Source organism: Thermobia domestica, chromosome 1 (assembly GCF_964235325.1).
Source record: "Thermobia domestica chromosome 1, izTheDome1.hap1.1, whole genome shotgun sequence".
In the NCBI taxonomy this organism is placed as follows: Eukaryota; Metazoa; Arthropoda; class Insecta; order Zygentoma; family Lepismatidae; genus Thermobia; species Thermobia domestica.
Window position 1 is genome coordinate 129026374 of NC_137454.1, and position 21968 is coordinate 129048341.

A 21968-nucleotide genomic window follows, 5' to 3' on the forward strand; every position below is an offset into this window, starting at 1 on the left:
TGTGTGTGAAAGTCAAGTATAACCTTTTCATTCTATTCTGTTGGAGTGGCAGTGGCTTTATAAATGTGACTATGCGTAAATTTGTGAGCGCCACGCTCACCTGTCGACCGACGGCGTGAGTGATTTTTCCAAGATCATGGGCAACAAGAAGGAGCAGATTCAGCTCTTGCTTGCGAAAAACAGAAAAAAGGCTGTATGTATGCTACCTGTAAAATGCCAATCTGTGGGAAACACTATCAGCATCTGCTGGAAGTGTAATGGGTAACATCAAGACAGTGATGAGACATGGAGTAGATAGAACAGTGTCTTATTGAAATACCTACTGTATATACCAAGAGACATAAGTAGAGTGTTTACACTCAGATATTTATATCTTTAATTTCATTAGAAAGTTCCAACCCAAAATATAAATAGTATGAACATATGAAGAGCATATACTGAAAACTCGCTCTAATTATGTAAATATTCTTTTTTTTAAGAACATGTAATCCTTATGTGATAATGATAATAAAAATATAATTTTATGTGATAATGATAAACTAACTGTATTGTTTATGGAATAACATAAATTGATTTCATAAAAGAAAACTTTGATAATAAAAATAGATATAACTTATAATAAGAAATTGTTTTATATAAACGCAGTATAATTTTATTTGCGATCACGATAATAATACTAACACTAATAATAATAATAATACTAATAATAATAATAATAATAATAATAATATCACTAAATGTCAATATATAGACATGTGTTCAAAATAAATTTCATATAAAGTCATACATGGCTATAGGAACGATTATATTGTAAGTGAGCGCCGCACGCACCTGTCAACCGTTCGCGTCACAAATCAACACTCGACCGTTCCCGGGTTAAAAAGAATATTTTTAACAAAAAATAGCTTTTTTCGTGATTTTCCCACCTCAGATGGAGACAAATGAATGGTATCGTTTGAAAGGATGTTCTATTCTGAAAAAAATGATGTACGTACTATGCTCCTAGTATAAATAGGGAAACTGTTACCTGAGATCCTGTTTTATACGGGAATCTGGGGTATTTGGGAAATATTTTTCGCGGGCTTACTTTTGCACCTACAAGATTGAATTTTTGCACATTTTCTCAGTGCACCCCTCAGTATTTTTCAGATTTGTTTTAGATCTCGGCTTTAAAACACGGGGAGGGGTCCACAGAGGTAATTAAAAAAAAAAAAAAAAAAAAAGATATTTTTAACAGAAAATTCCTTTTTTCGTGATTTACCCGCCCGATACATGATGGAGACATTTGAAATGTACCGTTTGAAAATTTGTTTTGTAATGCCCTCTGATCGTCTTGAGGCAGTGTAGGCACGTTTGGCCATGTGATTCGACCAATACGCCATCTGTACTTGTTTGCCGACGCAGCCTTGCTCTCGCACGGGGGTGACTAATTTTTTGTCCGGGGTGCTTATCTATCTATCTATCTATCTATCTATATCTATATATATACAGGGTGTTTTAAAACAAACAGCGACAACGTTTGAGAGGTGATTCCTGATACCAAGATAAGACAAAAAGTATAGACCAACCTGGGTGCACAAATGCTTCCTTTTGGAGTTATAGGCTGCCGACAACGTGAAAAAATGAACTTTAAAGGTCCATAGCTCCAAAGTTATGGGGCCTATCGTAGTCGAGTCAAGACTTCACTTAGGAACTAATATGTGCTCTATCCAAAAATACATTCTTCAGAATCCTGCAGTACGTCCGTAACAATTTTCATAGAGATAGTTAGTGAGTACTTCAGATTATATGCCCGTAACCAAACTACCTGTACAAACATTGTTGCGTGAGTAGCTTAGGAAACATGAAACATGTATTTTTGGATAGAGCACATATTAGTTCCTCAGTAAAATCTTGACCCGACTACGGTAGGTCCCATAGTTTTGGAGCTCTGGACCTTTAAATTTAAAGTTCTCTTTCTTTTTTCTTTTTTTTTTCATGTTTTCAGCAGCCTATAACTCCGAAAGGAAGCACCCAAATTGGTCTATACTTTTCGTCATGTGTCAGGAATCACCTCCCAAACGTTGTCGGTGATGTTTTGAAACACCATATATATATATATATATATATATATATATATATATATATATATAACATTAAAATCGACATTGTCTCGTCATCATTGAGAAAATTGCTGAACCTTCGAAATGAATTTTTGAACACAGCACTTTGGCTCGAGCAGGAATTTTATCATGTAACACCCCTTAACTTTATAAATCCAGGAAATTCTACAATTCTAGCCGAATTTCTGTATATCTGTCATCCGTTTTATGTGTAATCATGTTAAATATATATACGCACGAAGGTGATACCAAACTGCAAACCTACACAATGTATTGAAGTACGAATATAATTAAATGAATACATAAGAAGTGATTTCGGTATTCCTAACCAACAACGTTTCCTCACTGAAAATTATTTCAGACTATGTGAGTAGTGCTCAATAATTTTGTTACACTAAATTTTAAAAGCATATCACGCATGTGAATTATGTCAAATGGTTATGATGCAGTTGAACACTTCAACATTTATCCTAATCAAAAATGCAAAAGTGAGAAAGTAAAAAAATAAAAATAGTAAGTTCAAGCAATTTTTATCGCAACAAATATTAGGAGGGCCTTAACTCGAGTCCTGACCTAGATATGACTACTACTATCTGCTATCTATTAGTTAGCATATGTAACAAACATTAGTGAATCTGCAGCAAACACCACCATCAAAAATTAAAATAAGATTTAATCTGCCAAACAATAAGGACATTATTCTCATTAAACTCAGTCTGCACAGTTCTTTGTCCCTAGTAACTCATACACACACAAAACATGACATACTACTAATCACATTACTGAGCCACCACAATTCATGCTTGTTTTCTCGTTTATTTATTCCATACATATAACATTTAAAAATTATGGACATTCAGCCTGTAATTATAGGCTTCGTTTTCATGATAGAGATGCTTTGCGACCTATAACATTACATACTGAAGATTTTAGGTTTAAATCCTACTCAGAATATGTAAGAGAGGTCTAGATATGTAAAATGCGACTAACAGATAATAATTGGGCCTACAATATTTGTTTGTTTATTTAAGGGTTATTGATTTGACTCTATACTCATGTGTCTAGATTTAAGGAAATGTAAGGTTATGGTGTAATTATAATGGTGCTAGACTAATATTAATTTAATGCCGTTTAGACAAGTAATTAAATTTTAAAAAGGGATAACTTTGATAACATCCTCGAAAATATAGTGCAAGTTAGAAAAAGGTAAAGAAAAGTACACGTTATTACTCATTTACCAGATACTAGATCTAAAATAAGAAATATGGAGCAAAACCGGAGAAGGGCAGCAGCTAAACACGGAGCAGCAAAACAAGTTATTTAAATATTTTGTTTTATATTTTAGAAATATATTAAAATATCCTGCTATCATCATAGACTAATATTGTCACGTAGCGTCCAAAATTCAAGATACACATCATAAAAATTTTACTAATCTTTCGTATTTCTGGTAGGTGAAATAATTTCAGATATTTCGTATACTTTAGCCTCTACTTCTAACCTTGAATGGTCGTTGAAAATGGATACAATTAATACATATTCATCAATCAAATTTAATGTAATCCAGTGTGTATGATCTTGGAGTCAAGAGAGGATGACGAAAATTATAATCATACTGTGGTCGGCTATGTCTTTTAACATTCTATTTATTAGTGAAAAGTTTCATATATTCAGAAACATTTCATGTGAATATATATTAAGAGAAAAATTTCAAGCGCCATATATCTGCTGAACGAAAAGTGTAATTCCTCACTCACGTTCTTCTGTCTTAATGCATATTTTAAAGGCTTCTTTTCAACTTTTTTTTTTTAATTAACTATCATTTACGATACTATTTAGTACAGTGTTTCCATAATTATGCTTCTTCGTGTTTAATGCACCCCCAAGTATGACTTCACAACTTATTTGAAAGCTGAACAATGAAGATTATTCCAACAAAGATCTAAAAAATTGAGCAGAGAACCTGCACAATTAATTTCACTTTTCTTTTTAAACTATTTCAAAACATTTAAGAACAAAATTAGTACTTATGTTAAATCATTAATTTGTGTAACCCACCGACTGATTTCATCAGTAAAAAAAAGTACATTCATAGTGAACAAAAGATTTTTAACGCAATTTAAATTCTTTCTATAGTGCAGGATAATGTAATTCTAAAAGCTACATTGATTTCTTAGACGATAGGTACTGATGAAAACAACAAGTAAATGTTGAAACGGTCATGATTTTTTTAGTCTGGTGCTTGTGGAAGAAACTTTGTTAATAACAGTAAATGAACTACAGTATTTGATGTCCAATGATTACACCTTACATCTACCGCAGAGGATGAAAAATACGTGAACGATGATAATGCCAATATAGAAGCTACCGTATGAAGAATAGTGCGGCAAAATCTTCAGACAGTGCACATCTACAGTAAAATCCAAATCCCTCGGTATCGAACCTGCAAAACACTGATCAGCAGCTCGAAGTGTTTACAGCACTCAGCCATGGTGTGACCTACCCTGAGAAATTCAAGTTTTTCTGAAAACAAATACGTGAACTCTCTCGTACCTATATGATTAGCTAAAGATTCGCATTCGATTCTCGGATTGTGATTTATTTTGAGACAATGTTGTGATGTATTTGTTGTGAAAATTGAATTCAAAGTGCATCAGGACATTCGAGAAACTGCAGCAATATATGTAGGCATCTTACACAAATCATACACATTTTTTAAATTTATTTTGTTTCATTGAATCTACTCAGTTTCTCAATTTGTTTTGCGTCCTTGTGCCACACCCAGGTTATGAAGGACGGAACCTACTAACAGCGTGAGATAACTACAACAGAGGCTTGAATTTGGCATAGCTGGCGGGCTCACGGACCATCATGCAAGATCAGCCCTTCAGTAAGCAGTTTCCCACCACATTATCTTGCTCCAAGGCAGATGGTCTGCAGGACCAATAAAACGACCTCGGTTTGAATGTAACCATCTTATTATGTTCACTTGTGGTCTACAGCAATATTCATGTTGTAAAATACAGTGTAGATATGATTTAGCGCATTTTTCCACGCCAGATGACGATGAGTGTTTCTTCTTCGAAATATCATTTATATTTTTACTCATATTTGATACAGAAATGCTACGGTGAGTGATTTGTAAATAATTAAGATCTGTAAATTTTCTAATAATTTATACACACATACACACACACACCAAAAAAAAAAAACTGTCCTGAGAAACGTTTAATAGATTTACCAAGCTCGCGTAGATGAACATTAACGCAGTCTTAGAGCACCCGCGAGAAGTTGAAATCAAGCACTGGTTATCTTGGCTGAGGTATCTGCAATGTTTTCCTGCCATACCAGGAGAATGTTGAAATGGTACGTACAAATTCAATCTTCTATTTATTAGTGTTGTTAGTACAAAACGGCCCCTCGGCTATACCCGTAACTGCGTAAAGAAAATCTCGTGATTATTTTAGAACATTAGCAGATATTGGTTTCGATTCTTCTAACAAACTGCTCACTTTTTCTTTTTTCAATTTATATGGAAAAGTAAGAAGCATGATATCACGTCTTAATGTACACCCACCGCAAAAACTCTTCGGACCTCGTATGAAAGCTGTCGTAGTAACAGATCTATCACTTCGTAATCTTGTATCTAGTGTTCTCTTGTTCCGAACACACATTGTATCTGCACGAATGTATCTGGCAACAGTGTATTACTGCTGATAAGTGAGTTCATTTCATTTAGTATTGTACGTTAACACATGAAGGGTGCCTTTCTGCTGTAGTGTGTGTTATAAATTGATTTGCTTTTGCACTTTGTTTGATAACTTATTGTTATATTTGTGTTGAGTATTTGTGATATACCGGGAAAGTACTCTAGCATTGCGAAAAAATCCAGCATCATTGCATGGCGAAGTGAAAACATCCTAATAAAGATTATATGCAAACGTACTGGTCGTGCAAAATCAACCATAATGAAGGTTCTTGCACCCATCAGAGGACTACCTCCGACTGTGGTTGCAAAGAACGAATTCGGTAGTTGGAGGCCACGGAAAACAACGAAATCTACAGACACTCTCCTAATGAGAGAAATAAAGAACCCTCGACTGACAGCGGCCGAACTTAAATGCACGCGAGAGTCTGTTGGAAAACGTTAGTATTCATACAATTCAGCACCGTTTGCAAAACGACCTGGATTTGCCGTGTCGTACTGCTACTAAGAAGACTGTACTCACCGAGCGCATAAAGAAACAACGTCTTGCTTTCGCAAAGAAATATGCATACTGGACATCAGAACAGTGGAGAAAAGTCATGTTTTTCGACGAAAGCACGTTCCAACTTTTCCGAATAGGAGCTGTTAAAATTCGACGTCCATCATCTTCAGGTCGATACAACCCAAAGTATACGGTTCCGACCGTTAGGTACTCCCAGTCTGTGATGATTTGGAGATGTTTTTCAGATGAAAAGGGTAGAAGAGGTTTATATTTCTGCCACAAAATGCGACTATGAACGCAGACATGTATATCAATGTTCTTCAGAACTATTTAGTGGATATGCTCCATATCCACGACTGTGTTTTTTTCATGCATGATAATGCTCCTTGTCACAAGGCCAAAAAGTTGGCGAATTTTCTTGAGGAGCAACATTAACCCCGATCTAATTCCAATCGAAAATTGTTGGCATCGTATGAAGATATTCTGGACAGAAGCAGCTTCAGAACCTACAGACCCTCCAAACAGAATTGAAGAAAATATGGTGTATTGACATGGACTTAAATTATTTCTGAAGTCTTACTGATTCCATACCCAAGCGCATACAAATGGTTCTCAAAAGTAAAGGCAACATAACTCCGTACTAATGTATGCATTCTCTGTTGTATGTGATACATTAATAATAGCTTTTCACATAAATTTTATGTACTTATTGTGGTTTTGCTATAAGGTCGAAGAGTTTTTGCGGCGGGTGTATTTACATATAAAAGTTTGAAACGTGTATTGAGATTTCGTAGTCACACAACTAGCAATACGTGTAAAGGTAAAGATACAACGTTTTAATTAATTTATGCCTCCGAACTTGAAGCTAATGTGACAATTTACTATTATCAACAGGGTTGGCAAAAACCATGGTTTTTATTGAAAAAAAAAATCAGTTTTTTTTTTTTTTTTTTTTTTTTTTTTTTTTTTTTGTTTAAACCCTTTTCTTTTCAATAATTTACTCTATATATTTATATTAGATATGGATAGAAATTACTATGTTGCAACAAGGTTATGCTGGAAGGGGTTCCATAAGCTTAAAGCGGAATCCAAACCGCTTCTCGACTTACGTCCAAGAGAAATTGTCTATTTGGACACGAAACCGGGACTAATTGGTCACAAATGCGATTGCCGACTCACGCACGAAGGACTTCTTATAAAAATACGTTGTAGATCTTTACATAGGCCTACTTGTTAATATAATTGTCAAGAGTCATTTCAGAAGGACAAAAAGATAAACAGTTACACAAGTAGAATTATATATAAATCGGGAAACTCCCGCCTTAGCCATTGGGGAAAATCCTGTTATATATCTTTAAATGTATCTGTATGTAAAATTTTAAGGTCAACGTATCATAATTACTACGCTGAAACTGAGGTATTAAATTAGAAATTTGGTATGTAGATATCATTCAATAAAATTAAAACGAAGTCAAATCAAAGTTGATGTTGGAAGCTACGTAGGCAATTGATAAATTTTGCCAATTTCTATCAATATATTTAAGCAAGCTTGGCTTCTTTATAAAACAACAGGCATTCATTCACGTAGAAATATATAATTTGGTTTCATTTCGTATGTTTAGGCTTAACATCCCTATGAAATACCAAGGTTATTACGGAGAAGACTTTCGCTTAAAGGGACACCTCGAATCGCTACTTGGTTTACACTTGAAAGATGGGTTGTGGTTCGACCGAGAATTGAACACGGGACCCCTTGATTAAAATGTGAAAAGTAGATAAACGTAATGCGAATGGTTTGATATGTGGAAACATCACCATGAAGTTCACACAATTTAAAGCTTTTTTTTTTTTGGGGGGGGGGGGTAAACGTTTTTTTTTCTTCTTAGCTGGTTTAAACCAGCCAACTCTGATTATTAACAAAATCTTGAGAAATGGTCGCTATAAATTGCTCTCAAAAAATATGTATTTCCATTTCTGTTTCCAAAAAATTAAATTTGTAGCTTGTTCAACTGCAGTGTCATCCAAAATCCCTTACTACCTGTTCAATACTATTCTAACCAGGATTTAAACTTAAAATATTTAGTATACAATGCTATAGGTTGCAATCTCTACAAAGGTATAAGTCACAAAGCGTCTCTATCATGGAAACGAAGCCTATAATTACAGGCTGAATGTTCGCAATTTTTAAATAAGTTATGTGTATAGAACAAATCGAATGTAAAACCTTTATATGCATACAGCTTATAACAAACACAGCTCGAAACTTCCGACGCAAAGTGAAATAAATAGTAAGTATCAGGTTTTAGGAAAGAATCATTAAATAGTCTGGCATTAACAGAAGCTCCCGACGCAATACTAGCCCTAACTAATCTAAATTGTTGCCATTCACGCTTTCTGAATCTCCACTACTCCCTCCTACTAAGTTTTCATCAATTCACGCGCGGGAAGTCATCAACGGAGAATTCAAAGGATATTCATCCTAATAATTGCGACTTAGAATTTGTTTTGAATGAATAAATGATTATGATTTAACGGAAACGTCAGCAGAGAGGTTACTTAGCCCCGTCACTATAAGGCCAATGGTCGACCCATATCAAACATTAAAAATTCAAAATAAAACTTCTTTAAAAAAAAAGTATTGTTCAAATAAAAGTACTACAAAATACGATCATAAAACAAAAATACTATAAAAATTACAACAATGAGGTCGTATAAAGACTAAAATAACTTAATAAAAAAATATATAACAAGAAAAACCCAGAATATCATTATTATTAACACGTAATACGAAAAATCTAATAACGAAAAAAAAATTAAGAGCACATCAGTTAATTCAACTTCACGAATAAAAGAATGCAGTCCCTAGACTGCATTATTTTTCAAAACTGATTAAAATTTTCAAGTATTCCTAAACGTTCTCTGAGATCTGTGTGTTCTGAGCATTCCATAAGAATGTGCCGGATACTCAGTAGGACAATCGACAGGATGGTTAATGCATGCATTAAATAATAATGTATTAGATGAAAGTGTCGATAAGCAAGCAAGTCAGAATCACTTCATCTCACGGCGTTTTCTCTCATTCTTTCTTTACTCTTTTATCAACATTGGATTGCTGAATATTTCTTTATTATTCATTATATGTCTGTCATATATTTTGCCGTAACAATATCAAACACATTAAAAAGAAGACTTAAGGAAAATAACCAATTAAAAGATCATCAGATCCTGATCGAATATTACTGATTTATCGGATACAAACAAACAAACAAACAAACAAAACTCTACCAGACATAACAAATAATATACGTTCAGGTGGAAGTATATCAGATTTATATCTCACAGAGGGGAAAAAACAAGTCCTATGTATATTATTTTTGATGAAAGGGGACTATAAGAAATGAAACTGAAATGATAATGAAAAAAAACGACTGAATGGAGAGAGTAAAAGGAAAAAGAAGAACTCTACGCAAACATAGGGACTCAACACCGTATCCTAAAAGTTGAGATGAAATGGAATTAAATTAGGGATCTCTCACACAGAAGTAAGCTCCCTACCACTGAGCCACTTCAATGCAACACATGGTACCAATAAAACACGTCAGTTGACACTTCTTCAATTTAGCCAGTTCCATCATTTCACCAAGGAACCACAAATATTTAAGCATATGTTAGTACCTTATGATGATCAAGTAGTTAACAGTCTGACGTAGTTGATTTCACTGAGAATGTAAAGTGAACCTTATTCTAAATTTGATGTATATAGTTTTAAAAGATCCATAATTCCTATATACTGACCAAAAAGCTAAAGATAACCTGTACTTCCAAACGGAAGAAGTCATCCTGCCATTTTTTTAGAGTTGTGTGAATATCCCTCAATCCAGTAGGTCAGTACAGCGGGGTTAAGGTGGCTAGTTCCTTTTTTCCTGTGGTTTAAGGGTATTTAAAACTCTCGAAATTAATAAGCTACAATGAAAGGACCGACTGATTATTAAGAATACCACGTACACAAGGAGAACTAATAATCACGATTGTTGGAATTTTCCCTAGCCGAAAAATCCTCATTTTTTGGGGAAGGAAGGGGTAAACTTACGACTTTAAAAAAATCCTCCAAAACTATCACTGAAATAGTAACATTCATGTGTTTCTAATTACTTTCTTCAAGCGTGTTGCTTAGTACACGCATAATTTCAAAACTAGCTAAAATACGTATTTATCAAGAGATCATCAACAGAACAGAATATAATTCAAAATATTTTTGGGGAATCATGAATAACGAATTTTATTTGCGCTCGATCAAATTCGCTGTACGAGTGTTTAACTATGATCTATTATATAAAAATGAAAAGGATCTTCTCTGTGATCACATCTCAGGAAACTATTCAATTCTTTTAAATGAATTTTTGAATGTAGTCATCACGTCTGTCATTTTTTTCTTTTTAATCGTGTTCCTTTGGTTAAAATGTGTAATTCAAAGGGGCAAGGAGAATCATAATCTACGTATAAAATTTAGTATCTCACGATCCTGTCAAGTTATGAACATGAAACTCGATATATAAACTCCTCATTAAAAATAAGTAGAGCCATGTTTTAGAATTCCCATTTTAATGGGGGGGGGGGGAAGCAGAGCAATGTCTATAATTCTTTTAACACTGAAAGCAAACTTACCCGTTATTTGTGATCAAATCACAGAAAAATGGAACATAGTTAAGTGTCTACCCTGAACTGTTTTTTATTATTATTATTATGTTACTTTCACTAAAAGGCGCATCCTAATGGAGGTAGAGGAGTTAAAAATTTCAATCAAAAATACAGTAAGCCTATCTCGTGAGTCCGTTAAGTTAGGAAGTAGAAACTAGTTACATAAACTTTTACTAAAAATAAGGAGAATTAAAAACTTTCATTTTAAGCGGGAAGGACAATATTTTCTATAATTTCTTCCTTTACATTTAAATCCAAGTTGAATGTTATTTGTGACCGTGTCACGAAGAAACTGTTGAACAGTTTGAAGTGAGTTTTTGAAGACAGTAACTACATCAAGCTGGGATTTTCTCATGTAACCTTGCTCAAAGCGTATATTTTGTCAAAATTTATGCCAAAATAAAATATCTTATGGGGTTTAAATTATTACACTTTCATTGATATACATATTCTACTGGGGAGAGGAGGCTCAAATATTTTTCATGAACTTAATTCTTCCTCTGCAAAGAATGTGCACCTCAGCTAATCTGGAATAAAAAGCAATGTGACTACATTCTCTTTGCTTTGTAATACATACTCGCGTATTAATACAAATAAATAATAAAATGTTTTTATCCATTTATCAGTTAATTACAATCGAAAATGCTTCACTTAAAGCAGGAAATTACTACAGATATATCTCTATCTTTCTCACACTAATGACCATCAGATGGTGAAACTTCTGAAGTCTTCTTACGTATCTGGTGGAGCATGTAACATCTCGTACAATTATCGTATGTTACAAAGGCCCTTCGATCGTAAAATCTATTGTAAGAAAATTTGAAAGCAAGCTGACGACTTGAAATAAATTAAATGAAATATTTTCAGTTTAAAGTCCCATAATTATGCTCTTTAGGCTAAGGGAGACAATAATTAAGGTGAGTGAATGATAGAAGAATTGCTGGAATGTGAAAGTGAGAGGAAACGGGAGTACTCCGGGAAGATCCACGAACATGATGTTGTTCACCACAAACTTACTTGACCGGTGATCAAATCAAGAACCTCACACACCAGAGTTAAGCACTCCACCACTGAGCCATCATGCCCCCTTGTTGACAACTTGAACATTATATTTTTTAAAGATATCTATTTGCAACACGTCAGTTTTTTTAAAAAAATCTATTTTTTATGACTCCTGAAGTTGAGCTACTATCCTAGTATTTACCTGGCGTGTTTTGGGGGAAACTAAAGGAATCTTCAGTCAGGACAGCTGGCTCAAGAATTTGAATCCTGGGTGTAATAGACGATTTTATTCTATTCTGTACCATATAGAATTACCAATCTCTCAGTTACTCTACAAAACTGTCTATTTCCTTCTCTCTAAAGATCGAAATACAGAGTCCGCCAGAAAAATGTATACTCTTTTTGTCATCCTGTATCAGGATACTGGCATTGACAATTGTCCTGAAATTTAAGTATGTTGTAGTATGGTTTTTCGCCCAATAGATGTCGGTATTGTCAATTGAAATGAAATGAAATGAAATCGTTAAGTTTTACGTCCCACGATTATGCCGGTTAGGCTAAAGAAGACGGTGATGATGAGTAATGAATGAAATGGTGGAATGAAGAAAGTGGGAGGAAACGGGAGAACCCCGAGAAAACCCACGCACACGGTGTTTGTCCACCACAAAGTTCACTTGGCGGGGGCTGGGATCGAACCCGGGACCCCAAGCAGGTATTGTCAATTGTTTTCAGTTAAAATTATTGTAGTACGGTTAGTGAGATGAGAAAATGGCAGGAACACTCTTGACTTTCGAGCATCGTCAGTGGAGAGGAGAGTTTCGTACTGAACAACCAACTCGCCTAACAATCAAACGCATTGTTGACAATTTGAAGCATGGAACAATTACAGGGACATGTGCAGCGGTCTCCATTAATACATTTACCGCTGTAGCTGCAGCGACCGCTCGTTGTTCTGGTAGGTGTTTGGCCGCCAACGGCCAATATTTTGAACATCTAATGTAAACATATGCTTACTTGAAGGTCTGTAACACATCTTTGAACAATAATTAAATGTAACTAAGAAATATGATAAATAGTTTTTGTTTTTTCTTCTTCTTCTTAAACAGTGTATACATTTTATCCAGCAGACTCTGTATAAGCGAATGCCAATGGTGCAAAGTGTGTCCCACGAAACGTGGATAGGGTTCATGGACTCCCTTGGACTACTTTTTGTTTCCCTTCCTATCTTTACGCTTAGTTTTATGTCTCATGATTACGCATTAAGACTAAGGGAGACGGAGAAGATATGGATAATGATGGAGGAATAATGAAAATGGAAGGAAACAAGACCATCCTGAGAAAACCGACAATGTTTGTCAACCACAAAGCCCACTTAGCGGGAACTGGGATCGAACCAAAAACACGTGCCACCGCGGCACGACAACGAAATTCCATAGTTTCATGTCTACAATAGAACATTAATGTTTAAATGGTATTTAAGAGTAGGAATATGACTTTATAAATATACGTACAAAATTTAATAAAATCCAGTTTACGCAATAAAACGCTTTGAGCTGTTTTTTTAAAACTATTTCCTTTTTCACAACCCTGCTAATAATGGGTGTATTTTCAAAATATTCACTTGCATACATCAATTCATAAATCCTTGATATAATATTTTCTAATTTTGATATAAAAGTGTTTCAGAAGTCAGGTTTTTTTATTTTTATTATTTTTATTATTATTATTATTATTATTATTATTATTATTATTATTTACGGTGTCGTACATATCCATTCAAGCAGGGGGTTACCTTGATACTCTCAGATGTAATCAAATTTAAAAGAGAAATAGGTCACCAAAAATGGCGCCATTTCTCACGTGCTATTTTCGGCAAAATATCACAACGCTCTATCTCTAGAACGTCTCCATGTATTTTGCTGCTCTTTGTTTTATGTGAAATATAATAATTTACTGATTCAAATGATAACTATATGCAAATACGTGACCCAAGTTCTTGTATTGTAGCCTTCTGATTGTTTGATTTAAAAAAGATCAGTACCATATAGAACCATATCAAATGAAAAGAACTTCCACTTTTGACTTCAATATGTTGTATAAACAAAGTTCCTGTTCTCACTTTCGTAAATAATGTCTTGAGAGTTTAACTTAGAAACCCTAATACCAAAAATTAAGAATTTCGCAGAATGTGTATTTTTAAGGGTACTACATAATCTGAAAAGCAGAATATGCCATTTTGGTTTTGCAATTTTTCACTAAAGATTTTGTATTATTATTAAAAAAGAAAGAAAAAAACTCTTGGATTAATGTGTTCAATGTAATGAAAAAAAAAAGAAAGAAAAAAAACGTAGAATAAGCGAAGTTCGAGCTATTCTTCTAGATTTTCTTTACATAGAACTATCCAAATCATGAAAGATATTCTGGAACAATGTGGAATCATCCAGGTTATTCTAATGGAACTTCCACAAAATTTCAGATTGTAACAAAATCTTCTAAAACACACTGGAACCATCTAGATAAATTCCGAGATGTCACAGAATATTCTAGAACTATCGAGATTATTCCACAACGTAACAAAATCTTCTAGAACATCCTGAATCCATCCAGATAATTCAGTGTGTTTGGCATAGCATATAATAGGGAGGACACAAATTCACAGTTCAGTTTTTAACAGGCAAACAAAGAGCAGTTCACTACATTTGCTGTCCAACAGTAACTGTAAAGTTTTGTGAGGATCTTGCTGTTTTAGTTGTAGGGTATTATATATGGAAAGAAGGGAGTTTGAAATGTTTTCTGACGGGGCCACAAGAGAGTGAAGTGTCTAACTTTTTTTGAATATACATAAAAGAGTGATACACACAAGTCTAGCAAAAAATTTTCTTTAGGCTAGAAATAACAGTGCTTACTTATGAGACTGTGCTTTGAAGTCAAGATCTTTCCAGTTGTCTGACTTTGTGTTCTAAATGTTGTGACAGAATATCAATAATGACATAAACTGAACAATAAGTCTGCCATAGTGTGGATGATGATGATTTTGTATCTGAAGAAAAAGAATTACATTCCCTGGATCAGTCGGCTACAGAGGTGTTACTTCCGTTAAGGAAATATGGTCAGTAAAGTTAAGTTATAAGCTGTATACATGAAGAAAGTACAGTGAAATTATTACAGCTGTGAGTGAGTGCATCAAACCAAAACTGATCAAACTATTCAAAGTAGAAATTTCATTTTCAGAAGAATATACACAAAAAAAGCTAGTGCAATCTGCCGGGAATTTATAAAACATCAACTCAGCTGTTGATTCGTGTGAATCCTACTATGAAAAGTGCAAGCTCTAACAATTATCCCAGTGTCCCTTTGAAAATTTTACACCACATTTCATCTCAACAAAATAAATGGTGAACAAAATAAGACATGTGAGATCTGCAAAACGAGTGTTTGAAAAACCTGATACCTATGGTCATCCTATGAATGTAGCGTACTTTCAGATCGCACTATCATTTTATCTGGAAGAGCCAAAGTGTCAACGAAAAAGACATTATCACTGTAAGTTGCAGAAGAAAAAGGGGTGGAAAGATTCAGGACCCGCAGTATTACAGAAACTTTCGCCATATGTAAGAAGAACGTTTAGTATTCCACATTGATGGATCAAAATTTTATGGTACTACGACCCAAGTGGGTTGTTCCTAGAAATATCTGTGGGTGTATTGTATTGGGTGACCAGACGTACTGCTTTTCACAGTTACATTACTGTTTTTCAAAGAGCTAGGCGTGTTGTGAAGAAGCCTAGAAAATCGAGAAATGTCCTTTTTTTAAATGTCCTGAGTTAACTTACTTGCAATATTTTAAAGTTTCATTCTTTATTCACAACATTTTGAATTACAGGCACTCTTTCACTGAATGATGAACCGCTTTGTTTTTTAACACTCCTCAAAATATTAGGGAAGGAGAACAATCAACAAATCACCGTTTTACAATACACTGTTTTCACTGACAAGAACTTGTTGAGCTATCGGTAAGGTAGGCAATGTTTCTTTTTCAACTTACGACAATGATGATAGCCAAGCTGATCCTTAAGCAGGCGCGTTGGGGTATAACGTACTCCACTGTTAGTCTTTATAATGTGGTAGCATTGTTTCTTTAGGATTTCAACTGCTATTCGAGATATTTGTCCTTTGTTCTTTAACAAGTAAGCTGATGCAGTGGAATATGTTTTATACGCGTTTGACTGGAAAATATTCTTCGTTTATTTCAAGTGGATGCAAATTGGAATCATAATGGCATAATAGAAAAATGTCATTGATTCGAAAGTTACAAGCAATTCAATGTAGTTGGCAATCCTGGGTTTATTAATATCATTTAAAATTAATAATTAAGTAATGTGATATGTATTATAACAGTAATGTGCATCTAAGTAATGTTAAACTAATTCTGCATCAGAAAAATCAATCATAATACATAAAGGTACATAAATTTCATTTAGTTGGCAATCCTGAGTATAGTATTACTTATCATAGTTTATATGATATATTATGGTTGCATTAGTAGTTTAAAAATGATTCTGCATGTGATTGCTAACCTACACGAAAATAAACATATGGGGTATGAGATTCCCCACGCGCCTGCTTAAGGGTTAAGTAGAAGTTCCCTCGTGTCGGTCTAAATTTTCCTCATTTCTTAAAATAATCCACGCCGAAAATAGATTTAAAAAAAAAAAAAAAAAAGTCTTTGGCCCTACAAGAAGTTTCAATGTACGTTCACAAAAATAAACTACTTTGTTATTCATCAAAGCATTTGGAGTTGTGTTGAATTATTTCAATATTTTTGTTCAGTACAAAAAAAAAAAAATAAATAAATAAAATAAATAAATAAATAAAAAAAAAATTAAAAAAAAAAATAAGGTTAACGTTAAATGAATAAGCATATGCGTATTGCCGACACAGTAAACTATCATATACTATTATACCTGTGTCCTACTTTTCGCTTGCCAGAATTTGGTCACCCTAGTATTGTGCTAATTTTGAGTTTTTCGTGAAGAACTTACCTGAAAATGGGCACGTGACACCTTGGTTGGACATGCGAAATCATTAGTAGTCTGTGACGTACAACGAGAGACTTATTTCAGGAATGTGGTGGCTGCTCTAAAATAGGACTCGCCTTTAAGACACTTGGTCTGGAAAACAGCAGGTGACTTTTTTTTTTTTTTTTTTTTTAATATGCGACATGAGAGGGGCATAAACTTTTAAAGAAAAGTGTTACCATCTTTACAGCTCAAGTACAACTGCAATTCAGGATGCCGAGGATTTTACAAGGATGGTGAAGTCATACACATCTACACACTTCATTCTGTTGCTCAAAGAGGACGCTGAAGAATTCCGCCAGCAGAAAATAGAACAATGGTCCAACAAAACTACTCCTGTGAAAGGAATTCGTAAGTCATATGTCTGGACTCTCAGTGGAGGGCGAACATATATGGGGCAAACTTAAAGACCGAAAGGAAAGAAATTTCATTTTTCCACGATTTTAGAAGCAGCATGAGGATATTCAGATTCACAAACTCACTAAGAGGGATGTTCATAGCGTGACTTGCAATTATAGATATCAGTTGTAAATTAGATGAAATCATAGTACTTTATGCTACCACATGGACCGGCTGCTGGATAGAGATTTCCAGCTGCAAGACAGCAACACTACTACCAGTACTTACTTCCGATTTGCGATGTTTTAAAGATTATGGGCGCTCTTGTTATTATTGGTTCAACAGGAAGGCATCACTCAATATCAAGGGAAAATACAGATGCAGTTGAAAATATTTTTAGTCCATTGAACTACTAATTTCAGTTCTAAGTATAGTGCACAAAAGTAGTATGCCTTGGAACCTGTAATATGTTTCGAAACTTGCGCATATATTTTATCTTTTTAATATGCTTGAAAGTTGTATTTGTTTATAAATCCTGCTCAACACAAAAGTGAAGTGTGTGTGTAATTTTTAAAAAATCAAAACGCTACAGCACGACGGAGGATTATATTTTAGACAATAAATTAATATATATTTTAAATACAATAAAAAAAAAAAGCTCTTCCTGCGATTGAAACTCACGTGAGAAAGGGCGCTCAAGGCCCCATCTTTAGCGGTCTGTATCTAGGGCCAGGACTTTTTTTACTATATATATGGGTTTCTTCCTGTCCCGAATATTAACATCTGTTAAATTCAATAACATCTAAGACTATCAATTCCTTTTTATTTACCTGCCTGAATTGATCTGTACTATGCCTTACCCAGTTACATACCGGTATGAAGAACAGTACCAGAAACATGTTTGACCTTTCTTGCTATGGTAATTTGCCCTTTCTAATGTTATTCTGAAAATATTGATATTATTCTAATCATTTGTCATTGTGTTTAGTATACCACACGATATACCTTTAAATTAACTTCCTTAATATAATACCCAGTATCTCCGTTAATGCGACTTAACTGTGACATCAAGAACAATGGCTGCTTGCCTAAGTCAAGTGCAAAGAATCACAGCAAGGCTTATGCATTCTCGAAACAGTGGTAATGCGGAACATTATTTCTCCTCATATTTAACCTGTACTGCAACACTACACGGAAAAATCTAACGACACAGTTATCTTTGGATGAGGGTTCTCTTCGTTATAATTCATGTTGATGTTTCGACTCGCGCGGAGGCATGATCGCAACCGTTTCTTACGCTTTGTAGGATGGAACTCATCATCATTCTGCTTTTGTACTGAAGTGAGTGTTCCGTGAAACTAGTCGGGTTCCCCGTAATGCCTTGGTTTCACTCTCTTTATATGTCAGTATAGTAATTACAATATAGGAGTTTAAGCACACTGATATATATTAAGATATAATCTATAGCATCTACCTGTAATAATACTTCATGGAAAACTTACGCGAATTTAGATCAGAGAATAACGACGGACGTTCTCATTACCCATCATTTCAACAAAAATTGTACGTGATTTTACTCTGATTATATAGTATTGTATGCACATTTAACTCATACCGGGTTAAGTTCCAAAGTTGGGCGTCCGTTTCCAGCAAAATTTTAAAAATTTACAGGAAAGATATGGATAATTTGATCGTTTGTGTGCTTGATAATATATAAGTGTCTCGAAAAATATATTTATTTGTTATATATAAGCGGTTGTAAACATGGGACTATACGGCGAGCGGAGGGAACTACTTGGCGCAAGGTAACAAAACAGTTGCATTGTGGGAAAGAAACGAGCATATATGTTATCAACATGGCGAATGTACAAGGGCAATGAAGTAACAGTTTTAACATTTGTGAAGCAATACGTTGATAACGAACAAGATCTTCTAAAAGTTTGTGAAGAGCACGGATTAATGAACCTAGTTAACAAATTGCAGAAAGTGTGCAAAGGTGATAACAGCGAAAAAACTTGGCGGAAGCGGACGCCCAACTTCGGAATAAATGCCACTCATACCATTTAAAGATAAACCATCAGCTTGAACGATGAAGACCTAATCTACCCTTGCACTAACATCTAAATTGCATTGCTCGATTAGACCGTTCGGTCCATGTTCCGTTAAGAGGGTCCAAAACTAACCTAATATAACGTTATATTACGTAATCAAACAAAAATCAATAGAAAGAAGTGGAGAAATTGCAAATTTCGTGTGGAAGAAAGTACTGGACCCCCTTAACGAAACATTGACCGACGGTACTACCACATTTTGACAGATTTCTTACATTTTTCATTCAGGTTAGTGCTTCTAAAATACTAGTAACATTTTCTCTACCTTCAAAACGGATTTACTGCTTACCAAATTTTGACAGATTTCTTACATTTTCAGGTCAGATTAGAGCTTTCAAATTTTATTTCAATATGCTGTACACTAATAGAAATTACTTCTATAGCTATAAATTTTCTATTTGGTAGAACAGTCTGCTCGAGTGAACCCGTTGGCTTTAAAAAATGGGGCTCAACTTTACAATACACGCTCCAGCTGCGATTGATACTCACTATAGCCGCTTTAAGAAGGTATAGTACAGTTAGGTCGGGAAAGTATCGACCCATTTTGTTAAATTAATCGAAGGTAGGCTAATTTCTCGTGGAAGCGGGCACTGTAATGTTTACCTGAAATTACATGTGGTACAGGAAAGTGTACATAGCCGAGTCGCTACCGTTAAGTTTAAAATTTATTTTGTAAAGTAAAACCAACTTTATGTAGTCTAATAAATAATTTATTCGGATGGTGAATTATTATCGGTGCATTGAAAACAATACGTACATTCATACTAGGCATACAGACTACAAATATTTATAAATTTTATCTTTACATTTTAAGAATTAATGTAAATAATTTTATTATTCGACTTTTTAATTTACTTGTTTTCGAACTACGTACCGTACTGTGAACGACATTTTCAAGGACACTCGAAAAGCCACGCATATGAATATTATTTTGTAAAATATTTTTTTCTCTTCAAAAAGATATATGCAATAGCTGTACTTGCGAATGGTATCTAATTCCGGCATTGCTATGTCCTCGTTTTCAGAGTCTCACATATCAAATAGCATTATCTACACATAATATGATAATCTCAAAATTTTATTTCACGCGCTGTTCCAAATTCGTAGGCCAAAATTTTGAGTCGATATGAATATGGCGTTGTTGCTCCCTCCCACTTCTTAATATAAATATATATCCGGGAAATATTACTGTGAAGCATATTTTTTATCACACACATAATTAATCGTAATAAAATAATTTACCAATAATGAATTAAATCGTAAAATAATACTTACCTGCCCATCAAATACAAAATGAACATCCGGCAAACTACTGAGAACTTTCCGCCTCTCTGACTCCAAGCCGAAAGCCTCCTGCTCGCGCTGAAGTGATATGTGTCTCTTTCCCTTATAATGAGTTCTCACATCGTTCATTCCTCCATGTCCGATCGAGAAACTTTTCCTGCACACCAAACAATATGCCTTATGATTGTCCCCTTTCACTGGTGCCAACCACGATGCAAATTCATCTAATAGGGTCCATCCCAACTTAAATTTACACAAGCTCTTCGTCCGACGACCATCGCACGACGCCATGTTAATGAATTAGTTCTGAATTGTTTTACAGTTACAAATTATAATTACCAGACACACACGCTTGTCTTAGAAGAACGTATTTCATTCCTCACTTGATACGCTGCTTTCTTTTCCAGAAATTCTTACGTGTTTACCTCGTTAAAACTTTAAGATCCCTCACTCTTTCTTTCCCTCTCCTTTTTAGATTTTCCCTTTTTTTCTTTTATTTCTTAAAAAAAAGAATTGTTTTATTCTTGTTTTAAATCTAAATTATCAAAAAATATTAATATAAAAGAAATTATTTATTACAAAATAAAACATTTTTTTTTAAAACGATATATTTTTGTAAATGTCTGTCGAGATATTAAGAATAAACGACTGAACGTGTTTGCCCTTGAACCCAACAAAAGTTTAATTTTCAAACTTCCCAAACTTGCCTTCGTGCCCGACCGAGCGATTGAGGGATCCAGCTATAACATACGGAAGTCGTCGCGTTCGTGTATTCATTGACTTTTCGAGGTGACCTGAGGCGACATGTTGAGTCAGATCTGTTATTTTCAACTAAAACAAGCTTTTTTTAATCGCTTTTACATACCAATGAGGGGAAATATTTATAACTTGTTTCGTTTTTTTCACTTCTCTCTCTTTTTCTTTTTATCAAATTTCTTCTCCTCTGTTGTAAAACACACTAAACAAAACAAAAAAAAGCTACCAGAAAGAAAGATAATATGCTGAGGCATCGATAGTTAATTCATCGCATTCCTTCCATAACATCATTTTTATAGGTGTGAATTGTAGCCATTACAAAGACAGTGCTGCGGAAAAAGTTCAACGTCCTGGCACGTATGGAATAAGCATTCAGACAGGATATAGCGGA

The 21968-nt window shown here is 34.3% G+C and overlaps 1 protein-coding gene across 1 annotated transcript in view; it reads right to left on the reverse strand.

The window, feature by feature from the left end:
• Window positions 1-21567, reverse strand: part of LOC145689176 (uncharacterized) — a 96653-nt gene extending 75086 nt beyond the window's left edge. The window contains exon 1 of the mRNA XM_081763317.1: window positions 20813-21567. Within this exon, the coding sequence (XP_081619443.1) occupies window positions 20813-21112 (300 nt within the window). The 5' untranslated portion in view covers window positions 21113-21567. The remainder of the gene's footprint in view (window positions 1-20812) is intronic.
• Window positions 21568-21968: the final 401 nt, after the last annotated feature.